General features: G+C 38.2%; 1 protein-coding gene across 1 annotated transcript in view; it reads left to right on the top strand.

Moving 5' to 3' along the window:
• LOC126162081 (Down syndrome cell adhesion molecule-like protein Dscam2) overlaps positions 1 to 25,608 on the top strand; it is a 131,342-nt gene that overhangs the window by 28,361 nt on the left and 77,373 nt on the right. Inside the window, exons 3-6 of the mRNA XM_049918355.1 lie at positions 4,447 to 4,464; positions 4,859 to 4,957; positions 15,404 to 15,589; positions 25,269 to 25,441. Of these exons, the coding sequence (XP_049774312.1) occupies positions 4,447 to 4,464; positions 4,859 to 4,957; positions 15,404 to 15,589; positions 25,269 to 25,441 (476 nt within the window). The remainder of the gene's footprint in view (positions 1 to 4,446; positions 4,465 to 4,858; positions 4,958 to 15,403; positions 15,590 to 25,268; positions 25,442 to 25,608) is intronic.

Below are 25,608 nucleotides of genomic sequence, written 5' to 3'. Positions count from 1 at the left end.
ACTTTATAACTATCCTGTTGACATACTATTTGCACAATACATATTGTGTGACCTGAGGACATTTAGCAGGTCCAAGTATTTTGTTATTGTAATCCTAATATCACTATTAACATACCAAAAAAATTAAAATGTAATATTGAGTGTGTTTTTGCAATTATGAGATTGTTCTCTCTAATACCTCCATAAAAACATCAATGTTCCTATCAAGAGAACAGTATACAGACATTACAGTTAGTTAACAGCCTGATAATAATGTAGCAGCTGCCTCAAATACACTTTCAATGCAGAAATTTTTAATGTCAGGAGTTATTCATTTTGTTGAAAGATCATTCCTGATGTTTATTGAGATACCTCCACAACCATTCAAACTCATACAAAAACTTCATAATAAGCAATAGTCTGATGGAGCTCACAAATGTAGATGATTCTAACTTAACCAACACTCGTTACCACAGAAATTAATTTTTGGTTTGTTGTAGTCTTATTAAATAAACTCAATATGCATTACATAAAGCAGTAGGAAGTGAAGATAGTTAGGACATACACATAGGAGACCAAATGAACATATTGCAAAGGAAGCACTTTATTAGATCTCTCAGGGATGGCAGAGATGATGAGGCAGGCTCAAAATGACATGGAGACAATTAGTTAAAGCAGAAGGTTAACAGTAAGGAGTAGGATGGGAAAGAGTGAAAATCCTAACAGAACACAGAACACAATGGTGATCCTTTGTTGCAGCCCTATGCTCCACATAAGGAGTTACAGGAATTAATAATAAATAATGAAATGGTTTTCTCAGATCATCAAAACATGATACACAGTGATGTTAAAAGATGCCCTGACGACCTTATGACAAAGTGATACAGAAACAAGGTATATCAGAAAATTGGTCACAGGTCATGGATGCTATTTATTGTGTATGGTGTTCCTACTCCACTGGAGAAATAAAATGTCAGTAGATGATATGATACCCTTTGCTTGAATACATAATGCACACATACTCTTTATATTATAGTTCAACCCACCCTAGATGACTTCGAATAAGATTTTCCATTGCCATCAGGAAGTCATAAATGACCCCTTATGGCTGTGATAGTGCTGCAATCCTTTGAACTGGAGCATCCCATGATGTTCTATCAGATTTAAGGTCAGAAAGTGATCTGATCACTTTAAAATATATGACCTCCTCAAGTTTTAGATATTTGTCTGCCAGGCTAGTCCTGTCTGGTTCTGCATCATTCATCAGACAGAACCTAGGTCCATATGCACCTTGAAAAGCACATACTGTTGCAGGATATTCTTTCTGTAGACCACAGTTGTCAACCCCCAGAAAACAAATGTAGCAGTATATGTGCTGCTGACCTGTACCATACTTGATTCAGACACTTGTGCCACAATACTGGTCTCTTTCCACAATACTAGCAGAGTTGTAAGCTGTCCCAGGGGCACAGCACATGAACAGATTGTGAAAATTTATCTCCAGGCTAAAAACACTCTTTGTTATGAACAAGATACCACCTCATGTGTGCTAGGTCCACTCAAGATGAACAAGATAGTACATTTACCAAGCTATTAAGTGCCTTTAAGTGAGGAAAACACATTTTATAAGATGTTTAGCATTTGGAGCAACATGTCAATATGCACCCTGATGGGGAAATGTAATGCAGAGGGTGTCATGAGGGCTCTAGCCAGGACAGGTGTCATAGTGGTGAATTTATTCTGACACTTAATGGATGACTATGTTCCTGGAGCTGGATGGTAGCATCTCTCTTGGAATTTTCTCCAGACACGATACTATGAGTGCCATTCAACTCCTGTCCCACCAATTATTGATTGTGGCTTGCCTCCAATTCACCAATGATCCAGCCACATATAATACCATACAAATATTTTCCCCATGCCATTCTTCTTATTTATGGGCTACAAGTACAGTGTTAACTGCACAACAAGTAGCTGGCACTGTAAGCAGATTCAGACTTGTGGTCCATGTATGTCTTGTATGTGTGTTGTCCCACTACAATATAGTCTGCATAGTTATGCAGCAATACAATGTTTTTCATGAATATTGGAGCTCCCCTAACTTATGCACAAGAATGTAGCACTTCTTCTGATATTAATGTTTTAGAACTCTGAAAGCTGGAAATTGTAATTCATCTCCTGCATCTCCCTCTTAACTCATTTCTTCTATTACTAGCCATTCCCTTGCTTCTGCTCTTCTGGATTCCTTGATAGATCTTTCTCCTGTGCTTTCCACTGTTCCCATCTTCTTGCCTTTTTACCTTTCATTGTTCAAGATTTTTGTACACTGCCTGAGATTTTCGTTTTGTCCAGTTCCTTATTGATGTTGTCCTTTTCGTCTTCTGTTCAGCCCCCATCTAGAGGTGCTATACTTTAAAATGATATTCATGAATCTTCATTTTCCAAATACTATATGTCGCTTTTTCTCTCTCTCCTCTTTCTCAGTCTCCCCCCCCCCCCCCCCTCTCTCTCTCTCTCTCTCTCTCTCTCTCTCTTTCACACACACACACACACACACACACACACTCACACTCACACTCTCTCTCTCTCTCTCTCTTTCTGTCATGCAGTAAGATATGTTATTTTTCTTAATTTTCCATCCTCCTATCTGTTTGGCATTTTGGAGAGCTGTCTGTGCTACAGCACATTTTTATCGCCTGTTTTGGAGTGAGCTGGTCTGCAGTCCTCTTGCCTTGGTCTGTAGGATATATTGCGTGTTTTTTTCATCATTATGTGTAATGAGCTACTGTTGTTCAGGAAATCTCATATAATAAGTCCTGTTTAATGTGTTCACTATTCTGTGTGGATATGCTATTATCCTTCACTTATTATTGGTTTTTTTGCACCACATCTATGACTCAGTTTTTATTACCATTAAATACTGCTGCTGCATAGTGGTGGGAACAGCTGAATGAAAACAATTGATTCAGTCAGTTGCTGGAAAATAAGTGATTTATTCTGTCGTAGTTTTACATACTGGCTGAATTATTCAAATGGTTCAAATGGCTCTGAGCACTACGGGACTTAACATCTGAGACCAGTAGTCCCCTAGACTTAGAACTACTTAAACCTAACTAATCTGAGGACATCACACACATCCATGCCTGACACAGGATTCAAACATGTGACTGCAGCAGCAGCGCAGTTCTGTACTGAAGCGCCTAGAACCGCTCGGCCACAACAGCCAGCGGCTGAATTATTCATTCATTCTTTTGAGTGAAACCAGTCTGCGTGAGCAACACAATGAAACCAGTTGATACAATCTGTTGAAGCTTTACAGTATCAGTTGGAATATTCATTCATTCATTTGTTTTGATAAAATTAGCCTGTGGGAGCAACACAGTCTGGTGCATTCAGTTCTAAATGAAAACAATCAGTCATTTTGCCTTTGTTAAATTGTTATTATTGATTGCTCTCTGTTATTTCCTGTCATCACTGTCATTGGTTTCCTGACAATTGCTTTTTATGGGGTGCTAATAAGTAGCTTTTTCCTCAGTTTTTTGTCCTTCTTTATGAATAGACATTTTCTTGTGTCTGAATCAGAATTCAAAAATGATCAGTAGTGTGAGAATGGAAGATATCATATAAATGGATAAAAAGTGATCCTCAACATAAATCTAATGTGATACACATTATCTGCAAGAATGATTCATATTATGAAACTATAGTAATTAAGTTGCTGGAAAATAAGTGATTTATTCTGTTGTAGTTTTACATACTGGCTGAATTATTCAAATGGTTCAAATGGCTCTGAGCACTATGGGACTTAACATTTGAGACCAGCTGGTATGGTAATAGAGACTAGTTTCGTTTAGTTATTTCATCTGACTGAATAACTTGGCTGAATTATGAAATGTCATTTGGCTTTCCCTTCACTATTATAGCAACTAAGTGACTGTCCTGCATGTAACAATGTTTTATAAACATCATGAATTGCAGTAACTCCACGACTAGTGTACCTCAATCAGTATAGGATTGTCAGTGGCTATCTGTTCTCCTTAACACCATTTTTCTTATTTCCCTTTTTCTGTGTAGTTAATATTAGAGAAAGAAACTTCTGCATCCAAAATGCTGGGACACAGTATCATTTATTTCATGCTGCTGTCACCCTACCATGAATTTTATTTTCTCTGTGTATGATTATGTTCTCCTGTTTCAGTGAAATCTATGATTGTTATTTTCCTGAATTTGTTTTCAGATTTGATGAAACAGTGATTGAAATGACTAGAGAAATATACTTCTAAACAGTTTGAGAACTACAGCCATTTTCTACATGGTGTCAGTGGCGAAAGACTGACTTATAGAATTTCAAGTGTTCATATGTTAGTCTTTAGATATGACATTTCATTAAGAAAACTGTGGTTATAGTTCTTTAAACCTGGTTCTATAATATTCTAAATTCATTGTTTCATTACATGCCTTCTTAAGAGAGCAGGAACAAAGGAAGTAAGTGATATAGACTATCAGTTATCTTAATTAATTATCTTACAGAATTATCATAATTATGGCAAATAAAATCAGTAAAAGCAGGAGAGAGGGACCAAAACAAAGCTATAGAAATTTGTGCTCACTAAAAGTAAATATGAGTGAACTTGTCCACTTCTACAGTCATAATTGAAAGTATTTACATGCAATTAAATTAATTATATATTCACTAATAATAATTAGTTCAATTACTGACTCAAAAATAGTAAGGTGAAGTAGTTTTCTTCTTTTGTTTTAAAAATATTGAAGTTTGTTTGCCTCACAAGTGTATATGTTTTCTATGGCTTTGTAGTTTTTGCATTGTATATTTCTCTTACAAGCAAAAATACATCACATAATTTTCTTCACTTTCCAGTTCCCTTAGCACCAACAGACTTTGAAGTGTCAAAGTCAACAGTCTCTAGTATTTCATTGTCCTGGAAGTCCTCACTGTCAACCACAAATATGGTTCAGGGTAAGTATACAACTATTTGAATGTGCTTAATACATAAAATTTTTTATCTACTAACACCTTTTCTTCATAATTTTGGTTTCTGCATTGCAATGGTTGCTATTAATGGCTATTTCATCATAAAGGAGCTTGTATTACTGTAACAGTATTCAGTTCTAAATGAAACATGAATGAATTACACAAATCAAGGTGCATTTCTTTAGAAAGTTATCATTAACCATGAAGTTCTGTAACATACAATGCATGTCTGCAAATGGCAGTCTGTGTTCACATACAGGCCTGGAGGGGAGAGAGAGAGGGGGGGAGGGAGGGAGAGAGAGAGGAAGGAAGACCAAGACAGGGGAAGGGGGAGGGGGGCAGAATCACTCATTATTATTCACTACATTAGGTGTAATTTGCTAGCACCATCCATTCACTTCTCAATAACAATTCATTATGAAAGGTCATTGTCTCCTTTATATTCTTTTTCTCAGTTTTGGATATCACAGCTTTGGAAACATAATGTATGATACCACTTAAGACTTTTGGAACTTCAGTCAACAGGATTTTGGAACAGTGGGGTGGTATTCAGTATTACTTCCTTAAGCATATAACTCTATAAAATAATTGTGCCACTATTCTGTCCAAATTCTACAATGCCATTGCGAATGATTTTTTTTTTTAAAGAAAAGAAAATAACTCCATCAAAAGCAGAATTCCATTTCATAATTTCATGTACAGGATTATTCAGTAAGTCTACACAACATTTTCAAAGCCAAAGACCTTTGATTCACAAGTTTCAGTCACATATTGAAGACATAGTTCAATCCTTTTTTCCATAGAACTAGAATCAAAGAACTTCATGACCTGTAACAAGACACATGGTCATCATTACAACTACAGATCATGGACATTCCTGACACCAACAAACAACTGTGTTGTGATGTGTCCATATCCAATCCATTTCTATACCAGCCTCTGAACTTCTGTCAGCAAGTGTGTAAGTCCTTGCACAATCTGAGCCACTCCAGTACAAGGTTTACACTCTCTCTAGTTCTAACTTGATTCATGTGGCCAGGTGCAAAGAAGGACTGCAGGGAATGGACAAAGTGTTGTCTACAGTGTCAACACAGCAAGGACAGCAGGCACGTTCATGCACCATTAGGTAATTTCCCCGATGTCACAGTGCACTTTACACAAGTTCACATTGATGTCATTGGACTGCTACCACCCTCAAACAGTCTATGTGTCCTGCTCACCATTGTCAACAGATTCACTCATTGGTCTGAAGCAATTTTTTTAGATAATTTCTCAGCCAAAATCTTGGTGCAGGCCTCTATAATGCACTGGATATTGTGATTTGGCCACCTTCTCAATGTCACAACTGACAGAGGCAGAAAATTTGATTCCAAGTTGTTTGCAAAACTGACAGCAGTTTGCAGCAGGAGCCATCATCAGATGACCAGATACCACCCAGCCATCAACAGGTTGGTGATACGATGGCACTGCACCCTAAAAGTGCCTGATGAGCCATGTGGCCAGGTGGACTGAGGTTCTGCCAGTTGTCCTCCTCGGGCTTCACAACACCTATACCTACACCTAGGTAGTTCCTCAGCAGAGCTAGTATCTAGAGAAACACCAAGACTACCCTGAGAGTTTGTAAAAGCTGCCCCATGACAATAGATTGACCCATCTACACTCACTGGACATCTCAGAGAGCACATAGAGGAGATACACTTCCCCACAGCCATCCAGACATGGTACCAGTCTACTGTTCACACAAAAGTACCACAGCTCATCCTCACATTTGACACTATGTAGCAACAGCACCAGACCAGCTCTCCAGCTGCCCTACACTGGTCCACAACAGGTTTTCAGCAGGGAGACCACACCATGGACATTCTCTTCAATTGAAAATGTACCATGGTCAATGTAGACAGAGTGAAGCTGTCCTACATGTTCCATGAGCCACCATCGCCCTTGGGCCAACAGTCACTGTCTCCTCTGCCACCAGGTCCAGCACCCACCTGTACTCCAGAAGTAACCCGGACAATCACACTGCCTTTGCCAGCAGCTTCTGTACTGCATCACACCATGCAATGTAGCCATCATGTGCACTTCCCAGCATGCTTTCTAGATGGCACCCCACTCCCATTGAGGGGACTGTTGTAGCAACAGCAGCGATCATCTGGCATGTGCTGTGCTAGTGCGCAAAGTGTCAGTCTGAGTGCAAAAGTCAATTTTCACATGTGGAACAAGTAGTTCCGTGTGTTCCACTAGGGGAGCTATGTTTTGTTCTCGTGATGCAAACAATGAGATCACTAAGCGCAACTGATTTGTTCTCATGTTCCTAGTCTCATGAGCCCTGTATTTAGCATTCATCCTTGAAAGCTCTGTATTTAGAATTCTACAATAAAATAAAATTCTGTTGTGTTGAAGATATTCTTGGTTTGTGTTATTCCTGTAGCAGGCACAGTAGTCTCTAGGCCTGATTCTCATACAGAGAATATATTAGAATTTAGACTTTTGTAACAAATTTATCTGACTCATGTGTCACACTCATGCACAAAGGAAAAACAGAAAATGAACTTATATGTAAACATGCTAAATGCATGGTTTTTGTATCAAAGACAGAGTTTATAATAACATTTTATGCCATTCAAAACAGCAGAAATTGTGGAGGAGATATTACTTATAGTACAATATGAGATTTGCTGAGAACTATAGTTGGAAGGAAAGAATGACAGTGGGAGGCCTTGATGTTAGTATATACTAAGGAACCAAAATGTTAAAAAGAATGACCTCCTCAATGCCAACCAGCATGGATTCTGAAAAACATCCGTCATGTGAAACCTAGCTCACAATTTTATCACGTGATGTACTGAAAGTCTTGGATCTAGGCAGTCAGACAGATGCAGTATTTCTTGATTTCCAAAAATCATTTGACTCAATACCACACCTGTGCTTATTGTCAAAAATATGATCATATGGGATATCGAGTGAAATCTGTAACTGGATTGAGGGCTTTTCGGTAGGGAGGACACAGCATGTTATCTTGGATAGAGAGTTGTTATCAGATGTAGGAGTAACTTCAAGAGTGTCCCAGGGAAGTGTGTTGTGGCACTTATTGTTCATGTTGTACCTGTAATGGCCTTGCAGACCGATTAGATACCAAACTGGTCCAAAGATTGACAACTTGCTTTAAATGTTCAGAAATGTGAAATTGTTCACTACACAAAAAAAAAAAAAAAAATAAATAAAAAAATAAAAAAAAATAGTATCCTGCGATTATAATATCAGTGAGTGACTTTTGGAATAAGCCAACCCATATAAATACCTGGGTGTAACACTTTGCATGGATACAAAATGGAATGATCACATAGGTTCAGTAATGGGTAAAGCATATGGTAGACTTCACTGTATTGTTAGAATACTTACATAGTGCAAGCAGTCTACAAAGTAGGTTTCTTACGAAACATTCATGCAGCCTGTTCTGGAATGTTGCTCAAGTGTGTGGGACATGTACTAAATAGGACTAACAGAGGATATTGAACATATACAGAGAATGGCAGCATGAATGGTCGCAGGTTTGTTTGAACTGTGGGAGAGCGTCACAGAGATACTGAAGGAACTGAACTGGTAAACTCCTGAAGATAGTCATAAACTATCTCAAGAAAGTCTATTAACAAAGTTTCAAAAACCAGCTTTAAATGATGATTCTAGGAATACACTACAATCCCCTTTGTACCACTCACATAGGGATCATGAGAATAAGACTTGAATAATTGCTATTCACCCAGAGGCATTCAAACAATCATTCTTCCCACACTCGATACAGGAGTGGAATGGGAAGAAACCCTAATAACTTGTACATTGGAATGTAACCTCTGCCATACACCACACAGTGGTTTGCAGAGCATAGATGTAAATGTAGACATGGCCACTGCCCACCATGATATAGTTTGGCTCCTGGTAATGCTGTGGGAAAGTTCTAACACAAATAAATAAATGTCGTGTGACTAGGGCCTCCCGTCAGGTAGACTGTTCGCCGGGTGCAAGTCTTTCGATTTGACGACCACTTCAGAGAATTGCACATTGATGGGGATGAAATGATGATGATTAGGACAACACAACACCCAGTCCCTGCACAGAGAAATCTCTGACCCAGCCGAGAATTAAACTGACCACTCAGCTACCAGGGGTGGACAGTTTTACCATAAGGAAAGTATATAAATGGAACAGATACAAATGGAGAATCATTCTAGTGAGGATATAGATCACAAGTAACATTCAGAAAGACCAGATTATTATAGCCTGTGCCTGGGAATGAGCATATCAGAAATGTAGAAGCTGGTCAGCTGTTTGTCTGCTACTGTCACTGCTGCTCGCAGTGTGGTTTCAGTTGCCTGAGACTGCAGTCGTCTGTGTGAGTTATCTTTGTGTGAGTGTGTGTGTACATATGTGTGTCTATTGTTGACAAAGGCCATTGTCTGAAAGCTTTAAGTTTGAAAATCTTTTTGTTGTGCCTATCTGCAACTCAGCGTCTCTGCTATACGGTGAGTAGCAACTTTCCTTCTCATAATATTGTTACTGTGGTGTCACCGCCAGACACCACACTTGCTAGCTGGTAGCCTTTAAATCGGCCGCGGTCCGTTAGTATACGTCAGACCCGCGTGTCGCCACTATCAGTGATTGCAGACCGAGCGCCGCAACACGGCAGGTATAGAGAGACTTCCTAGCACTCGCCCCAGTTGTACAGCTGACTTTGCTAGTGATGGTTCACTGACAAAATACACTCTCATTTGCCGAGACGATAGTTAGCACAGCCTTCAGCTACGTCATTTGCTACGACATAGCAAGGCACCATTACCAGTTACTATTGATGCTGTAAAACATGTACCATCAAGAGCGATGTTCACCGTTTATGGATTATAGTTAAGTATTCCACAGCTACGTCCTTTTTTGCTAGTCTAATTTCCTTAACCTGTTCCAGACCTCACGCCAGCCTGTGTGAGCTAAAACGTGTGCCTTTCGGCTTCCTCTCACACCGGGTTGGCTCTCTTGCCACTCCACAACAGTTACATTCCATCCTGGGTTTTCCATTGTTTGATCCATGTCTCATACACTTTGTTATCTGTCATTTCTTCATTTTTTCCCTTCTCTTTTTGTTCTCACAATTTAGAAATGTCATTATCTAGTGTATAGTCATTATACCAGTTCATACCCAATTACTAGTCCATGCACACAGCTACCTGAAGACATCCAAATGGTTACTAGTCATTAACTAGCATAGGTTTTATAAATATTATTTGTTCATCTGAATTTAAAAAAATGTTTACAAGCAGCAACTGTTCAGATTTACTCATGGTGCACTCTACTAATATCTGTATTTCATACTTCTATCATACTTCACATGAGGATTGGTTGAAGAGTAACACAAGGCAATAGTTACAAATATATTCTCTGCATAAATATAATTTTTGAGGACTATTCTCTAAAGGCTTGGCCAGACAGAAAGCAGTCTGATGGTGTGGTTCATGCTGCAGTGGTTGTCAGTGGTTTCCCATTGCGAAGGACACCACACAGGAAGCAGATCCAACAGAGCTGCTGATGGCGATACATGAGAAAAATGAATTTTTCAAATAACTTGTAAAAAATACTGTACATTAATGAACCAAAGCTGTCTCAACTTCTGGAGTTAGTTTTTTGGTAGTGATTCTTCTTTTCTTTCAGAAGATGGAAAACCATTTCTCTCAATTTTGTGCATTTTATGGACTATAAAATACTTCTCATTTGATTTTGAGGAAACAAATTGGCACAAAAAGTTGATTTTTCCATATCTAACATTTCACATTGTAGCCTGATGATGAAGTGTCTTATTTTGTCAATTTTGGTCACAGTTAGTGTGATTATTTTTCAAGTAATATGTAGCCTAAATTTTCAAGGGATTGCAGTGAAAGGTATGGTTGCTGGCTCTTTTACATTTTGTTCATTTTACATGATGCACTGGTGCAAACTAAATGTAGATAATATCTCTAAACTGTTTTTAAAGTTCGAATGAAAGTCATATCTCATTACAGTATGAGAAAATAGAAATTACAGTATCTTAAGTGAGCGTGCTGGCACTGAATGCACTATTGGCAAGTATCATAGCCTGCAGCTTAGTCATGAACATTTTGTGGAAATATGCACACCTTTTTCAAATTTTAAAGATCACAAATTATTATTGTACTTACAGCTGGAAAACATGATTACAAGCTTTGACAAAAATTTCATTTATGACATTTACCAGTTGTCATTTATTAAACAAAAACTAAGTTCTGTGAGTCCTTCAGTTTTAATATTTCCCAGTTTAACTATTTCCTAGATCTGGTGAAAGAGGCTTTTTGGAAGAATTCGTCAAATAGATATTTGTATCCAGTAACACCTGATGCAAAATTAGCCTAACACTAAAGTAAGAAAAGTCATAATACTTTGAAGGCTACGGTAATTTATTTATCATCAATTCTGTTTCCACATACCTGACAAATATGAACAAAAGCAGAACAGTCACATTTTTACTTCATATAGAGAATTCTACCATCTTTAAGACAGTAAAGCTAGTTTGCACCAAAATTTGGCATGTTTTGAGCAACTATGTAAGAAATTATCTGAATTGTGTCAACACTTTAAGTGAAGCCTGCCATAGCCACAGAGACATTCTCTCTTGTACCTCACAATTCAGTTAACTGCAGAGCTAGCTCCATTGCATTTTCAGTAAAGGGCAGTTTCATAAACTACTATGGTATTACATTTGAATAAATGAATACCTTTAAAGGAAAGAGAACTGTATCAAAGATCTACTTTCTTTTTTGTACCTTCAGACATAATTCCACATGTACATCTACACTCTGCAAACCACTGTGAATTGCGTGGCAGTGGGAATATCCTATTGTACCAGTTATTGGGCTTTTCCCCATTCCGTGCACACATGGAGTGCAGGGAGAATGACTGTTTAAATGTATCTGTAAGTAGCCTAACCTTGTGCAACCAATCCACAGGGGAGCAGTATACAAGGGGTTATAGTACATCCCCACAGTCATCATTTAAAGCTTGTTCTTGGAACTTTGTAAGTAGGCTTTCTCAGGATAGCTTGTCTCCATCTTCAAGTAGCTGCCAGTTCAGTTCTGTCAACATCTGAGTGATGCTCTCCCATGTATCAAATGAATCTGTGACCATTCATTCATGCTGCCATTCTCTGCATACATTCAATATCCCCTGTTATTCCTGTTTTGTTTAGGTCCCACACAGTTGAGCAACATTCTAATATGCATCAGATGAGTGATTGTAAGCAATCACCTTTGTAGACTGATTGCATTTCCCCAGCATTCTGCCAATAAACCTAAGGATCCTGCCCTACCCATGACTGGGCCTATGTAATTGTTCCATTTCATATATCTAAAAAGTGTTACAACCAGGTATTTGTATGAGTTGGCTCACTCCAACTGCAACTTGTTGATCTTGCAGTCAAAGGACACTACTGCGAAGCCTTAATACTCTGCATCAAATATCAATGCAGGCCCTACACAATCACAGTTTAAAATGAATAGAAGCTATTATTATTTGTGGCTCACAATTAACAGTGCTAGATCATTGTGTTTATATCCATTTGGTACTAGTGTGTGATTCCAGCTGCATAACTGCAAATAATAATGTTCATATAAAATAGGAAGGACTCTTGTACTTTAACATTGCCTATATTTCTAATTAATATAATACTTTGAATTTAATGTATTGACTGTTCTTAAATGAAGTTTGAAATAACAATACGTTTAAGTATTACAAAATATGAAAAGAATGAATTAAGTTTCTGTAAATTAAGCCTAGAAATCATTCAGTTTGAAATATTCTATGTTCTCCACCATGTGGGAAAAGATAAATTGTTACTTACCATAAAGAAGACACATTAAGTTCCAGACAGGCATGATTAAAAGACACTTATGCTAAGCTTTCAGCCACTGCCTTCATCCGCAAAGGGAAACAGAGAAACAAGCACACCTCATGCATGCGTGAGATGTGCTTGCCTGTGTGTGTGGAATGACATGTGTTACCCTGTTTCCCTTTGCTGATGAAGGCTGTGGCCAAAATATTTCTGTAAGTGTCTTTAATTGTGCCTCTCTGAAACTTAACATCTCTTCTTTACAGTAAGTAACTATCTACCTTTTCCTGCATTGTTGGTGCATCCTCTGTAGGCACCTGGGAAGAAAAGACCTGTACTAGATTTACTAACATGACATATTTCAGTAACCCTAATGATTTCTGAGATGCATTATTGTAAAGAGAGCTTTGAGGAGTTATAACAAGGCATAACAAGATCAAGATAATCAAACTAAAAAGTTAATAAAATCAAATAAAAAATTCTGAAATTGACTGTTAATCCAACAATCAGATTGAAAACTTATTGTTAATATGATATTGGGAAGTTATGCATGAAATGCAAGACATGGAAGGAGTAAAAGTGACTACTGAATGACGTGATTAAGTACTGAGTGGTCAAAAGGCGCATGAATAAAACTGAAAACTTTGCTGAGCACACATACCTCTGCATGACTGTATTGTACCAACCGAGACCATGTAGCCATGCATTTCTACTGCCGAAAAGCTGGCCAATGTTTTCAGTCTTCTCTTAATGCCAGTCAACCATTCAATGCTCCAGCAATATGGTGAGTGGGTTACCTTTACCACTTTCACATTTTGTAAATGTGTTATTAACATGTACAATTGCAAAACGTATAACAGTAGCATTTCTCACTTTACTCATTACCAAATGATCAAACAGAACAAAAATAATAATTAATCTGATGAGTATGTACAATGCACATATTTGGCTATTTACCCGAATCAAAGATCATATTATTTAAATTCTGTCAATTCTGGAAACTTGAAATGTAGCCAGATGGAATAGCCTGACTTTCTCTAATAACGTTCCTCACATAACTCAGTATTATTATTATTATTATTATTATTATTGTTGTTGTTGTTGTTGTTTTTGTTGCTATCCATTCCATATAAAGTGTTTACAAGAAGTATCAAAGTTCTTTTATGTATTGAATTTTTCTGATTCTTGTTAATCAATGAACAACTTACTTTTAACTGCTTACAGCAATATAAATATTCTGTACAAGAACATTTTACTTACAGAAGTATTCAACATTTAAGAGTCAGTAAAACTAGATGCATTCAAAATTTAGAACTGCAAGCTCTAGGTTGTTAAGATAAATGTACATTGACTGTAATTTGCTTGTTACTGACAATGTCAACTTGTTTATTCAGAATTTTATGAGCATCTATATTTGCCATTGAACTATAGAGAAGACATTGGCTGAGGCACTTGAAAGGTCAGTAACGTTACAAACTCTTCTTTAAACTCACAAGTTTCGGTAGCTCTGTTTTATCTTCCCCTCTCAATCTACTGTTCCACTTCATCATACCCAATGTGAAATTCCCATCTTCCTGTGCTAGGAAAAGCTCAGTGGTGTCACATTCCTGTCATATTCCTGTCCTATTCCCTTGGTTCCTCTTCCTCTCTGCCTTCAGCCACCACTCCCTCCGCCCCTCTCTCCCTCCCTGCCTTTTTCTCCTCTCATCCACCATCAATGAATGCAGTCCCTCACACCCCAGTCAAGCTACAGCTCCAGGACAATGTATGGTTTACTCACATCATGAATGATGCTCCACTAGTTCTGGATTGGCTGAAGTTGGTAGAATAGAAGTCATTTAAGTTCAAGGCACTAGTATTTTGTGTTTTAGCATTGCCAACACTGGCAGTTTAACAGTATAGTACCTGTTTGTACTGTTGCCGTTATGGAGTGTGCTGTGTCATGGCAAATCAGTAAGAACATATGTACTGCCTGAACTGCAAGAGGAAAGTGCCACTTGCCTCCCCTGTACCCCCTTCTCTCCCTGGCTGTCTATATGTTGGTTTTTAGTAGGTGGAGATTGCTTCCTTAACTCCCCACACACCCCTGATATCATAGTCACGACATCACAAACAAACTATGGTACAGAAGGCCAATGCATCCAGTGTGTGTGTGTGTGTGTGTGTGTGTGTGTGTGTGTGTGTGTGTGTGTGTGTGTATTGCTCTGAAAAATACATTGCTCAAAAGCATCACAATGTTTTCAATCCTGTTGTGTGCCTGTTGATTACTTAGTGCCTCAACTGTGCAGTGAGTGGTTATCTTCACTCTTGTGATTATTTGTTTCCCATCCATAAATTTCCAGTGATATGATAACATACCTTCATGTTATAAAAAAGTAAACAGAAATTAGAGATAAAGAGCTATAGAAAGTGAACAGAGAAACTGAAATAGAAAGAGAATTGAATTAAAAAAGATTGAACACAGTAATTGTTTTCATCTGCTAAAATGTGGTATATAAAAGTAATTCCATGTTGCTAAGTCTAATGACAATAATGATATTTGTTTCTTACAGGATATTACTTGAATTACAAAAGGGAATTTGGAGAATGGGAGAAAATAAAGTTGTCAGCAGAAGAGAATGATTTCACTCTCGATGGGCTCCAGTGTGGCACTAAGTATCAGTTCTACCTCCAAGCTTTCAACCAACTTGGTCAAAGTGCACCCTCAGAGACTATTACCTCACATACACGGGGCACAGGTAAATGAAATCAATGGGTATAATAATGTTTCTTGAAGCCGTATTTTGAAAATGATTGTTTTATATATAAGTTACAGGAAGGATAGTACAACATATATTGAGCTTTACCATTTTAGAAGCAAATATACTAGGTTGTCCCCCCATGAACCATGGACCTTGCTGTTGGTGGGGAGGCTTGTGTGCCTCAATGATACAAATAACCGTACCGTAGGTGCAACCACAATAGAGGGGTATCTGTTGAGAGGCCAGACAAACGTGTGGTTCCTGAAGAGGGGCAGCAGCCTTTTCAGTAGTTGCAGGGGCAACAGTATGGATGATTGACTGATCTGGCCTTGCAACACTAACCAAAATGGCCTTGCTGTTCTGGTACTGCAAACGGCTGAAAGCAAGGGGAAACTACAGCTGTAATTTTTCCCGAGGGCATGCAGCTTTACTGTATGATTAAATGATGATGGCCTCCTCTTGGTTAAAATATTCTGGAGGTAAAATAGTCCCCATTTGGATCTCCGGGCAGGGACTACTCAAGAGGACGCCGTTATCAGGAGAAAGAAAACTGGCATTCTACGGATCGGAGCGTGGAATGTCAGATCCCTTAATCAGGCAGTTAGGTTAGAAAATTTAAAAAGGGAAATGGATAGGTTAAAGTTAGATATAGTGGGAATTAGTGAAGTTCGGTGGCAGGAGGAACAAGACTTTTGGTCAGATGAATACAGGGTTATAAATACAAAATCAAATAGGGGTAATGCAGGAGTAGGTTTAATAATGAATAAAAAAAATAGGAGTACGGGTAAGCTACTACAAACAGTATAGTGAACACATTATTGTGGCCAAGATAGACACAAAGCCCATGCCTACTACAGTAATACAAGTTTAGATGCCAACTAGCTCTGCAGATGATGAAGAAATTGATGAAATGTATGATGAGATAAAAGAAATTATTCAGGTAGTGAAGGGAGATGAAAATTTAATAGTCATGGGTGACTGGAATTCGAGAGTAGGAAAAGGGAGAGAAGGAAACATAGTATGTGAATATGGATTGGGGCTAAGAAATGAAAGAGGAAGCCGCCTGGTAGAATTTTGCGCAGAGCATAACTTAATCATAGCTAACACTAGGTTCAAGAATCATGAAAGAAGGTTGTGTATATGGAAGAACCCTGGAGATACTAGAAGATATCAGATAGATTATATAATGGTAAGACAGAGATTTAGGAACCAGGTTTCAAATTGTAAGACATTTCCAGGGGCAGATGTGGACTCTGACCACAATCTATTGGTTATGAACTGTAGATTAAAACTGAAGAAACTGCAAAAAGGTGGGAATTTAAGGATAAACTGAAAGAACCAGAGGTTGAACGGGGTTTCAGCAGGAGCATAAGGGAACAATTGTCAAAAATGGGGGGAAGAAATACAGTAGAAGAAGAATGGGTAGCTTTGAGGGATGAAATAGTGAAGGCAGCAGAGGATCAAATAGGTAAAAAGACGAGGGCTAGTAGAAACCCTTGGATAATAGAAGAAATATTGAATTTAATTGATGAAGGAAGAAAATATAAAAATGCAGTAAATGAAGCAGGCAAAAAGAAATACAAACGTCTCAAAAATAAGATCGACAGGAAGTGCAAAATGGCTAAGCAGGGATGGCTAGAGGACAAATGTAAGGATGTAGAGGCTTATCTCACTAGGGGTAAGATAGATACTGCCTACAGGAAAATTAAAGAGACCTTTGGAGAAAGGAGAACCACTTGCATGAATACCAAGAGCTTTGATGGAAACCCAGTTCTAAGCAAAGAAGGGAAAGCAGAAAGGTGGAAGGAGTATATAGAGGGTCTATAGAAGGGCGATGTACTTGAAGACAATATTATGGAAATGGAAGAGGATGTAGATGAAGATGAAATGGGAGATATGATACTGCATGAAGAGTTTGACAGAGCACTGAAAGACCTGAGTCAAAACAAGGCCCCTGGAGTAGACAACATTCCATTAAAACTACTGACAGCCTTGGGAGAGCCAGTCCTGACAAAACTCTACCATCTGGTGAGCAAGATGTATGAGACAGGCGAAATACACTCAGGCAACAAGAAGAAAATAATAATTCCAATCCCAAAGAAAGCAGGTATTGACAGATGTGAAAATTACCGAACTATCAGTTTAATAAGTCACAGCTGCAAAATACTAACGCGAATTCTTTACAGATGAATGGAAAAACTGGTAGAAGCCGACCTCGGGGAAGATCAGTTTGGATTCCCTAGAAATGTCGGAACACGTGAGGCGATACTGACCCTACGACTTATCTTAGAAGAAAGATTAAGGAAAGGCAAACCTACGTTTCTAGCATTTGTAGACTTAGAGAAAGCTTTTGACAATGTTGACTGGAATACTCTCTTTCAAATTCTGAAGGTGGCAGGGATAAAATACAGGGAGCGAAAGGTTATTTACAATTTGTACAGAAACCAGATGGTAGTTATAAGAGTTGAGGGGCATGAAAGGGAAGCAGTGATTGGGAAGGGAGTGAGACAGGGTTGTAGCCTATCCCCGATGTTATTCAATCTGTATATTGAGCAAGCAGTAAAGGAAACAAAAGAAAAGTTTGGAGTAGGTATTAAAATCCTTGGAGAAGAAATAAAAACTTTGAGGTTTGCCGATGACATTGTAATTCTGTCAGAGATAGCAAAGGACTTGGAAGAGCTGTTGAACAGAATGGACAGTGTCTTGAAAGGAGGATATAAGATGAACATCAACAACAGCAAAACGAGGATGATGGAATGTAGCCTAATTATGTCGGGTGATGCTGAGGGAATTAGATTAGGAAATGAGACACTTAAAGTAGTAAAGGAGTTTTGCTATTTGGGGAGCAAAATAACTGATGATGGTTGAAGTAGAGAGGATATAAAATGTAGACTGGCAATGGCAAGGAAAGCGTTTCTGAAGAAGAAAAATTTGTTAATATCGAGTATAGATTTAAATGTCAGGAAGTCACTTCTGAAAGTATTTGTATGGAGTGTAGCCATGTATGGAAGTGAAACGTGAACGATAAATAGTTTAGACAAAAAGAGAATAGAAGCTTTCGAAATGTGGTGCTACAGAAGAATGCTGAAGATTAGATGGGTAGATCACATAACTAATGAGGAGGTATTGAATAGAATTGGGGAGAAGAGGAGCTTGTGGCACAACTTGACTAGAAGAAGGGATCAGTTGGTAGGACATGTTCTGAGACATCGAGGGATCACCAATTTAGTATTGGAGGGCAGCGTGGAGGGTAAAAATCAAAGAGGGAGACCAAGAGATGAATACACTAAGCAGATTCAGAAGGATGTAGGCTGCAGTAGGTACTGGTAGATGAAGAAGCTTGCACAGGATAGAGTAGCATGGTGAGCTGCATCAAACCAGTCTCAGGACTGAAGACCACAACACCAACAACATACTAGGTTGTATGTTCAGTTAGTGAACACACACATATTCTACTAGACAGATGTCAAAGATAAGCAATGAATAAAGCAAGTAAACATAAAATTGTATCCAGAATGAGATTTTCACTCTGCAGCGGAGTGTGCGCTGATATGAAACTTTCTGGCAGATTAAAACTGTGTGCTGGGCTGAGTTCGAGTCTCAGCCCGGCACACAGTTTTAATCTGCCAGGAAGTTTCATAGAATTGTATGTTTGTCAGGACAATGTCAATGTTGAATGGCAGTAACATGTAATTATAATGTTATATTGAAATAGTTATGACATCTTCCTCTCTGTCACTACTGCCTCAGATTTCATGACAGGCATATTTACTTCAATGTCAGTAAACAGAGGATTGAATAATTTTTTATCAGAGAGCCTCACTAAGTATCAATTTCAGAAAATGGCGAAACATAGTTCAGAGTGTGACTGTATGCCTGCAAGCAGTGAGAGTGTAGTAGCAGACGTAGAGCTGATAGGATGTGCCTGTAGCTGTAATAGTTTTTGAAATATGTGGTATTTATCTTAGTCTGTGTTTTTCACATACGCCTCTAACAGGTGAATTTTACCAGTCATTTCATTAAGTAAACTAGTGTTTACTAACTTACTATAAGTTTTTTGGTACAAATTTTAATGCATAGCTTTGTGCAAAGTGACTTTCTTTGGTAGTGTAGCAGCAGAAATTAGATTGCACCCAGTGACTTTCTGCATTAGTGTTAAATTACTTGTGATACAGAAAAAAATGGTTAAAGATGGATAAGGACTTAATCTGTTGTGTACGGATGCTGGGGAAATTGGTCGCTGTCTGTAAATCACTAGAAGCTGTGTTGTTCTTGGCTGTCCAGCTTCAGGCTGCTGTCCTGGAGTGTGATGGCACAGGGCACTGGAGACGAATACTTTAGCACCTCTAGAACTCATAGCGCCTCCTGGTATCCCTGTTGCTACTGCACTTTCTGATTTGCATGTCCCTGTTGGTCAACATTTGCTGATGATGGTTGGCAAACAGTGGCAGGATCATGAATCTCTGGGCAGAAGGCAAAAGCGAGACTGACACAGTTCTCTGGTTTGGAGATGAGTGAAAGACTTAAACCAGAGACTCAGACAGTTCTGTGACAATCTTGGATGTGGATTTTTTGACCTCCACCATTAATTGGAGAAACGTAGGTCCCCCAACCCTCCCCTCTTAATATGTCAGGTATGCACTACTAGACGTAGCGTACATGTGGTGTACATCTCTCATGGGTCCAAAAAGACGCACTCTCAGACCAGACAGGGTGACATTCATCATAGCAAATCAGAGAAATGAAATGTTAATATAGTACTAGTTAACTGCAGAAGCATCTATCAAAATTCCTAAAGATGGTCTCACTTATAAACAGTAACAATACTTATATGGTTCTAGGCACAGAAAGCTGGCTGAAACCAGATATCAACTGTAGTATAATTCTTAACTCCAGCTGCTGGAATATATATCGCATAAATATGTTGACCACTGGTGGCAGAAAATATCTAGTGAGATTAGTACAGATTCAGAATGTGAAATAATTTGGATGCAGATAGGAATCAAATTTGGTCATCAGATGCTTTTATAAAGCCCCTGCTTCAGCAGCAGCAGTGGGGGAACATTTGAGGGGAAACTTGGAGAATATTTTTATAAATTTTCTGGTCAAGTTATAGTTTCATGTGGAGATTTTAACTTACCAGCTAGAGACGGGTAGACTCAAGTGATTAGGGAGTGAAGTAGAGAAAGAGAATTGAGTGAAACTGTTCCAAGCACTTTATCCAAAAGTTAACTTTAGCATTTAATCAGAGAAACAACTCATGGAGATAACATCTTAGACCTGCCAGTGACAAACAGACCAAAACTTTTGGCTCAGTTAGTAGAGAATGGGAAATCAGTGATCATAAGGCCATTACAGCATCACTGAACACAGCCATATATAGGAATCCAAAGATCTTCCTGCTTAACAAGAGTAACAAGACACAGATTTCATATTCCCTAGCAGGCCAACACAAAAATTTGTTCTCCAGCACTGACAGTATTGAGCACCAATGGACAAACATCAAGAACATTGCACAATACCCTTTAGGCAGGTTTGTGCTGAGCAAAATTGTGCTGAATTGAAAATATCCACCAGGTTTTTCATGTTAGAAACCAGCAATAAAATCAAAGAGAAATTAACTGCAAATTTAAACATCTCCTAAGCTTCAAGGACAAAAAAAATCAAATGAAACGAAAATTGGCATATGATGGGCCATGCGTGAAGTGTTCAACAAATTCAAAAGTAAAATTCTGTGTACCGACTTGACAGGAAATCCTAAGAATTTGTGGTCATATGTTAATTAGTAAGTGGATTGAAACCATTTGTCCAGATACACTGTGACCATAATGGCATTGAAACAGGGGATGACACAGAAAAATCTGAAATACTAAAATCTTGATCCAAAACTGTTTTACAGATAATATTGCACTGTAGTTCTACATCTACATCTATGTCTATACTCTGCAAATCACTGTACCAGATGTTAGGGTTTTTTCTCTTTCCTTTGACGTATGGAGGGCGGGAAGAATGACTGTTAGAATGTCTCTGTGTGTGTGCAGTAATTATTCTAATCTTATCCTCATGATCCTTAGATGAGTAATATGCAGGGGATTGTAGTGTGTTAATAGAATCATCATTTAAAGCCAGTTCTTGAATCTTTGTTCATAGACTTTCTTGGGATATTTTATGTCCATTTTCAGGAGTCTTCCAGTGCAGTTCCTTCAGTATCTCTGTGACACTCTCCCATGGATCAAACAAACCTGTGACCATTCATGCTACCCTATCAGTCCTATCTGGTTTAGGTCCCACACAGTTGAGGAATATTCTAGAATGGGTCACACAAGTGATTTGTAACCAATTTCCTTCCTAGACTGATAGCTCTTCCCCATTATTCTATCAATAAACTGAAGTCTACCACCTGCTTTACCCACAACTGAGCCTCTGTTATCATTCCATTTCACATCTCTACAAAATTTTATACCCTGGTATTTGTATAAATCAACTGATTTCAACTGTGACTCATTGATATTATAGGATACTTTATTTTTCACTTTTTGACGTGCACAGTTTTACATTTCTGAACATTTAAAGCAAGTCGTCAATCTTTGCACCACTTTGAAATCTCATCAAGATCTGACTGAATGTTTATGCAGCTTATTTCAGATAGTACTTCATTACAGATAATTGCTTCATCTGCAAAAAGCCCAAGGTCACTATTAATATTGTCTGCAAGGTCATTAATATACAACATGAACAGAAAATTTCAGGTGTGCCTTGGGGCACACCTGAAATTATTTCTACATCAAAAGATGATTCTCCATCCAAGATAACATGCTGTTTCTTCTCTAGTGAAAAGTCCTTGATCCAGTCACAGATTTCACTTGGTACCCCATATGATTATGATTTTGGACAACAAACAAAGGTGTGGTAGTGAGTTGGAAATTAAGAGATACTGCACCTCCTCGATTGCCCTGATCCAAAGCTTTCAGTATGTCAAGTGATAAAAGTGAGAGTTGGTTTTCACATGATTGATGTTTTCAGAACCTATGCTGGTTGGCATCAAAGAGGTCATTCTGTTCAATATACCTCATTATATTTGAGCTCAGAATATGTTCTAAGATTCTACAACAAGTTGGTGTCAAGGATATTGGAATTTTTGTGAATCACTTCTACTACCCTTATCGTAGACGTTTGTTGCCTGTGCTTTTTTTTTTTTTACCCCCCCCCCCCCCCTCCCCACCCGGGATTCCATTTCGCCATGGTGCTTTGTTCAGTTTTAATTATTTCAGCTGTTTCTCCACACCACTGACACTAATACTTATTTCTTTCATCTTTTCAGTGGCACAGGTATTAAATTGGGCCAACCTCCTGAGTTTTCCTTTGTAAAGAAACACTTGAAAATGGAGTTAAGCATTTCAGATTTTGCTTTGCTAGTCTCATTCGCTAGGGACTGCACACTAACTTTGGTGCCACTAACAGCCTGGGTTTTGTGAAAGATCATTTGACAATATTCTGCTATAGTAGTCATTGAAGGCTTCACGCATTGCTCTCTTGACAACCAAACATCTTTCATTCAGCATCTATGTATTAACAGTCCTACACTTTGTTTAACACCTGTTGTGCAGTAGTCTCTGTTTCTTTACAAGTTTCTTTACAATGACTGTGTACCATGGAGGATCCCTCCCATTATGAACTTTTCTACTGGCTACATATCTGTTCCGTGCGTAGTCAGCTATCCTCTTAAACTTGAGCCATAGTTACGCTACATGCTCCTGCCCTGTGCTGAAAGTTTCAAGTTCCTCATTGAGATATGACACTACTACTTTTGTACCTAGTTTACTGAAAACATATATCCTACTTTTTATTTTAGTTGTTCTTTGGTCTTTGGTAAACATTTCTGCACAACTGTGTCATGGCCACTGATACCATTTTTGATGTGAACACCCTCAAAGATGTCAGGTCTGTTTGTTGCCATTAGATCAAATACATTTCAATCATGAGTGGGGTTCCTCTTTTAAATTTTTGCAGGAATGAACAAAATGAAATATATCAAAAGAAATTACCAAGAGACGGAAAAGCAGCTCAGATCACTAAACAAGTGAAAGGAGGCATAACATAATAGTGTAACAGTTCAGTTCTACACAGAGTATGTGAGTGACATCCCTTTTCCAGCAGCAATATACTGTAGGTCTCGAAGGAACAAAGCATTCCTAATGATTGAAAAAAAAAAAAAAAAAAAAAAAAACACAGGTCATTCCCATTTTGAAGGCGGGTTGTTGAAGACTAGAGACCTATATCTCTGACATTGGTTGTTACAAAATTTCTAAACATGTTTTGTGATCACATATTATGACATTTCGGGAAACCAAAATTTTCCTCTGTAGAAATCAACATAGGTAAAAAAAAGTTCCTTATCGCCATCTAATGATCCAAATATGAGTATATGGAATATCAGATCAACTGTGTAACTGGGTTGAAGAGTTTCTTGCAAACATAACACAGCATGTCATTCTGAATGGAGAGAAGTCTTCAGATATAGAAATAACTTTGGGCATACCCCAAGGGATATATAAAAAATTAGATAGATCTGAGCCCGCATGGAAGCTTATCAGCAATCATACTTTCCAAAAACCTTGCACAACCATACGGTGGCTTGTGGATTAGAGGTGTAAATGTAGATGTAAGTGCTGTACTGCTCAGTGTCCATGCTTAGCCAGTAGCTTGTAATTATACTTTTGTGGAAGAGTTTAATTAGTGTTGTCATTGTCTGGAAGATGTCAGGGTTCATTTAATATTTATTTAATTCATACAATTTGCTGCAGTTTTAGTAATCTGGCTTTACACTGCCTTTGGGACCACTGTCATATTCTTTGATTTCTTCCTGAAGTGTACTTGATTGTTTCCTGAATCAGTCTTTCACTCTGCAGTGGAATGTCAGTGTTTTGAAACTTTCTAGTAATTTAAAACTATGTGCCAGCTTGTGACTTGTAACCAGAAACTTGCCTTTCGTGTGAAATACTCTTACTGACTAAGCGAGGCAAGCATAAATCATTACTTGTTCTCACAGGTATACTTCTGCCAGTGCATTTCCTGCTGTTTCAAAACAATGCACATTCCACTACAGAGTGAAAAAGCCATTCTGAAAACAATACCCTAGGCTGTGGCTAAGCCATTTCTCTGTAGCATCCTTCCTTCCAGAAGTGCTAGTCCCACCAAGTATGCAGGACAGATTCTGTGAAATTTGCAAGCTAGGAAGGAGATTAATGGTGAAAGTAAAATTTTGAGGGCTTTTACTACTTGAGCCATCTGACTATGATTTTGATAACCTTTTTCCTGTATTTTATAGCATTTTGATGCCTCCAAGCAGTAAAGCACAGTTGAGAATGGCATAAAGCATTCATCTAATCAACATGAAAACACTAGAAAATCCAGTCTGATTTACTATTATATCCACCATTTATCCCAATTTGTACTTACTATATGGCAAAGAGGAGAAATGAAAATCTACTGTTAGTAATCATAAAAATTAGTATTTTTAAACTTTGATAAATTCTTCCAATGATTATTTTGTAACTAAAATATATGAATTAAAATTTGGAAATATGGTATCTCTTTCTGCGTATTGAAAACTGCTGCTCTATTAGGTATGTAGATAAGTATACCAGATTTGTTTGTTTTCACTTTGTTCATACAGCACCAATAGCTCCAAGCAAAAGTCATTTGATCAGAGTCAACTCTACATCCATATCATTGAATGTTGGATCATGGGGGACAGGTGGCTGCCCTATTACAACTCTAGTTGTTGAATACAAACCAAGGCAGCAACATGAGTGGACACTGGTCTCTAACAACCTGAAATACCAGCAGGTACACTATAGCTTTTTTTCTTTTTATTCTCACAATATTTTAGTAATAAGTTGTTAAACAACTTCTGTAGCTTATTTCAAAGATCCATTTACTATCCTCTCTCTCTCTCTCTCTCTCTCTCTCTCTCTCTCTCTCTCCCTCTCCCTCTCCACCTCCCCCCCTTTCCC

Source organism: Schistocerca cancellata, chromosome 2 (genome assembly GCF_023864275.1).
Source record: "Schistocerca cancellata isolate TAMUIC-IGC-003103 chromosome 2, iqSchCanc2.1, whole genome shotgun sequence".
Lineage (NCBI taxonomy): Eukaryota > Metazoa > Arthropoda > Insecta > Orthoptera > Acrididae > Schistocerca > Schistocerca cancellata.
The sequence above is the reverse complement of the archived record's forward strand: the minus strand, read 5'-3'. Positions and strand labels throughout refer to the sequence as shown.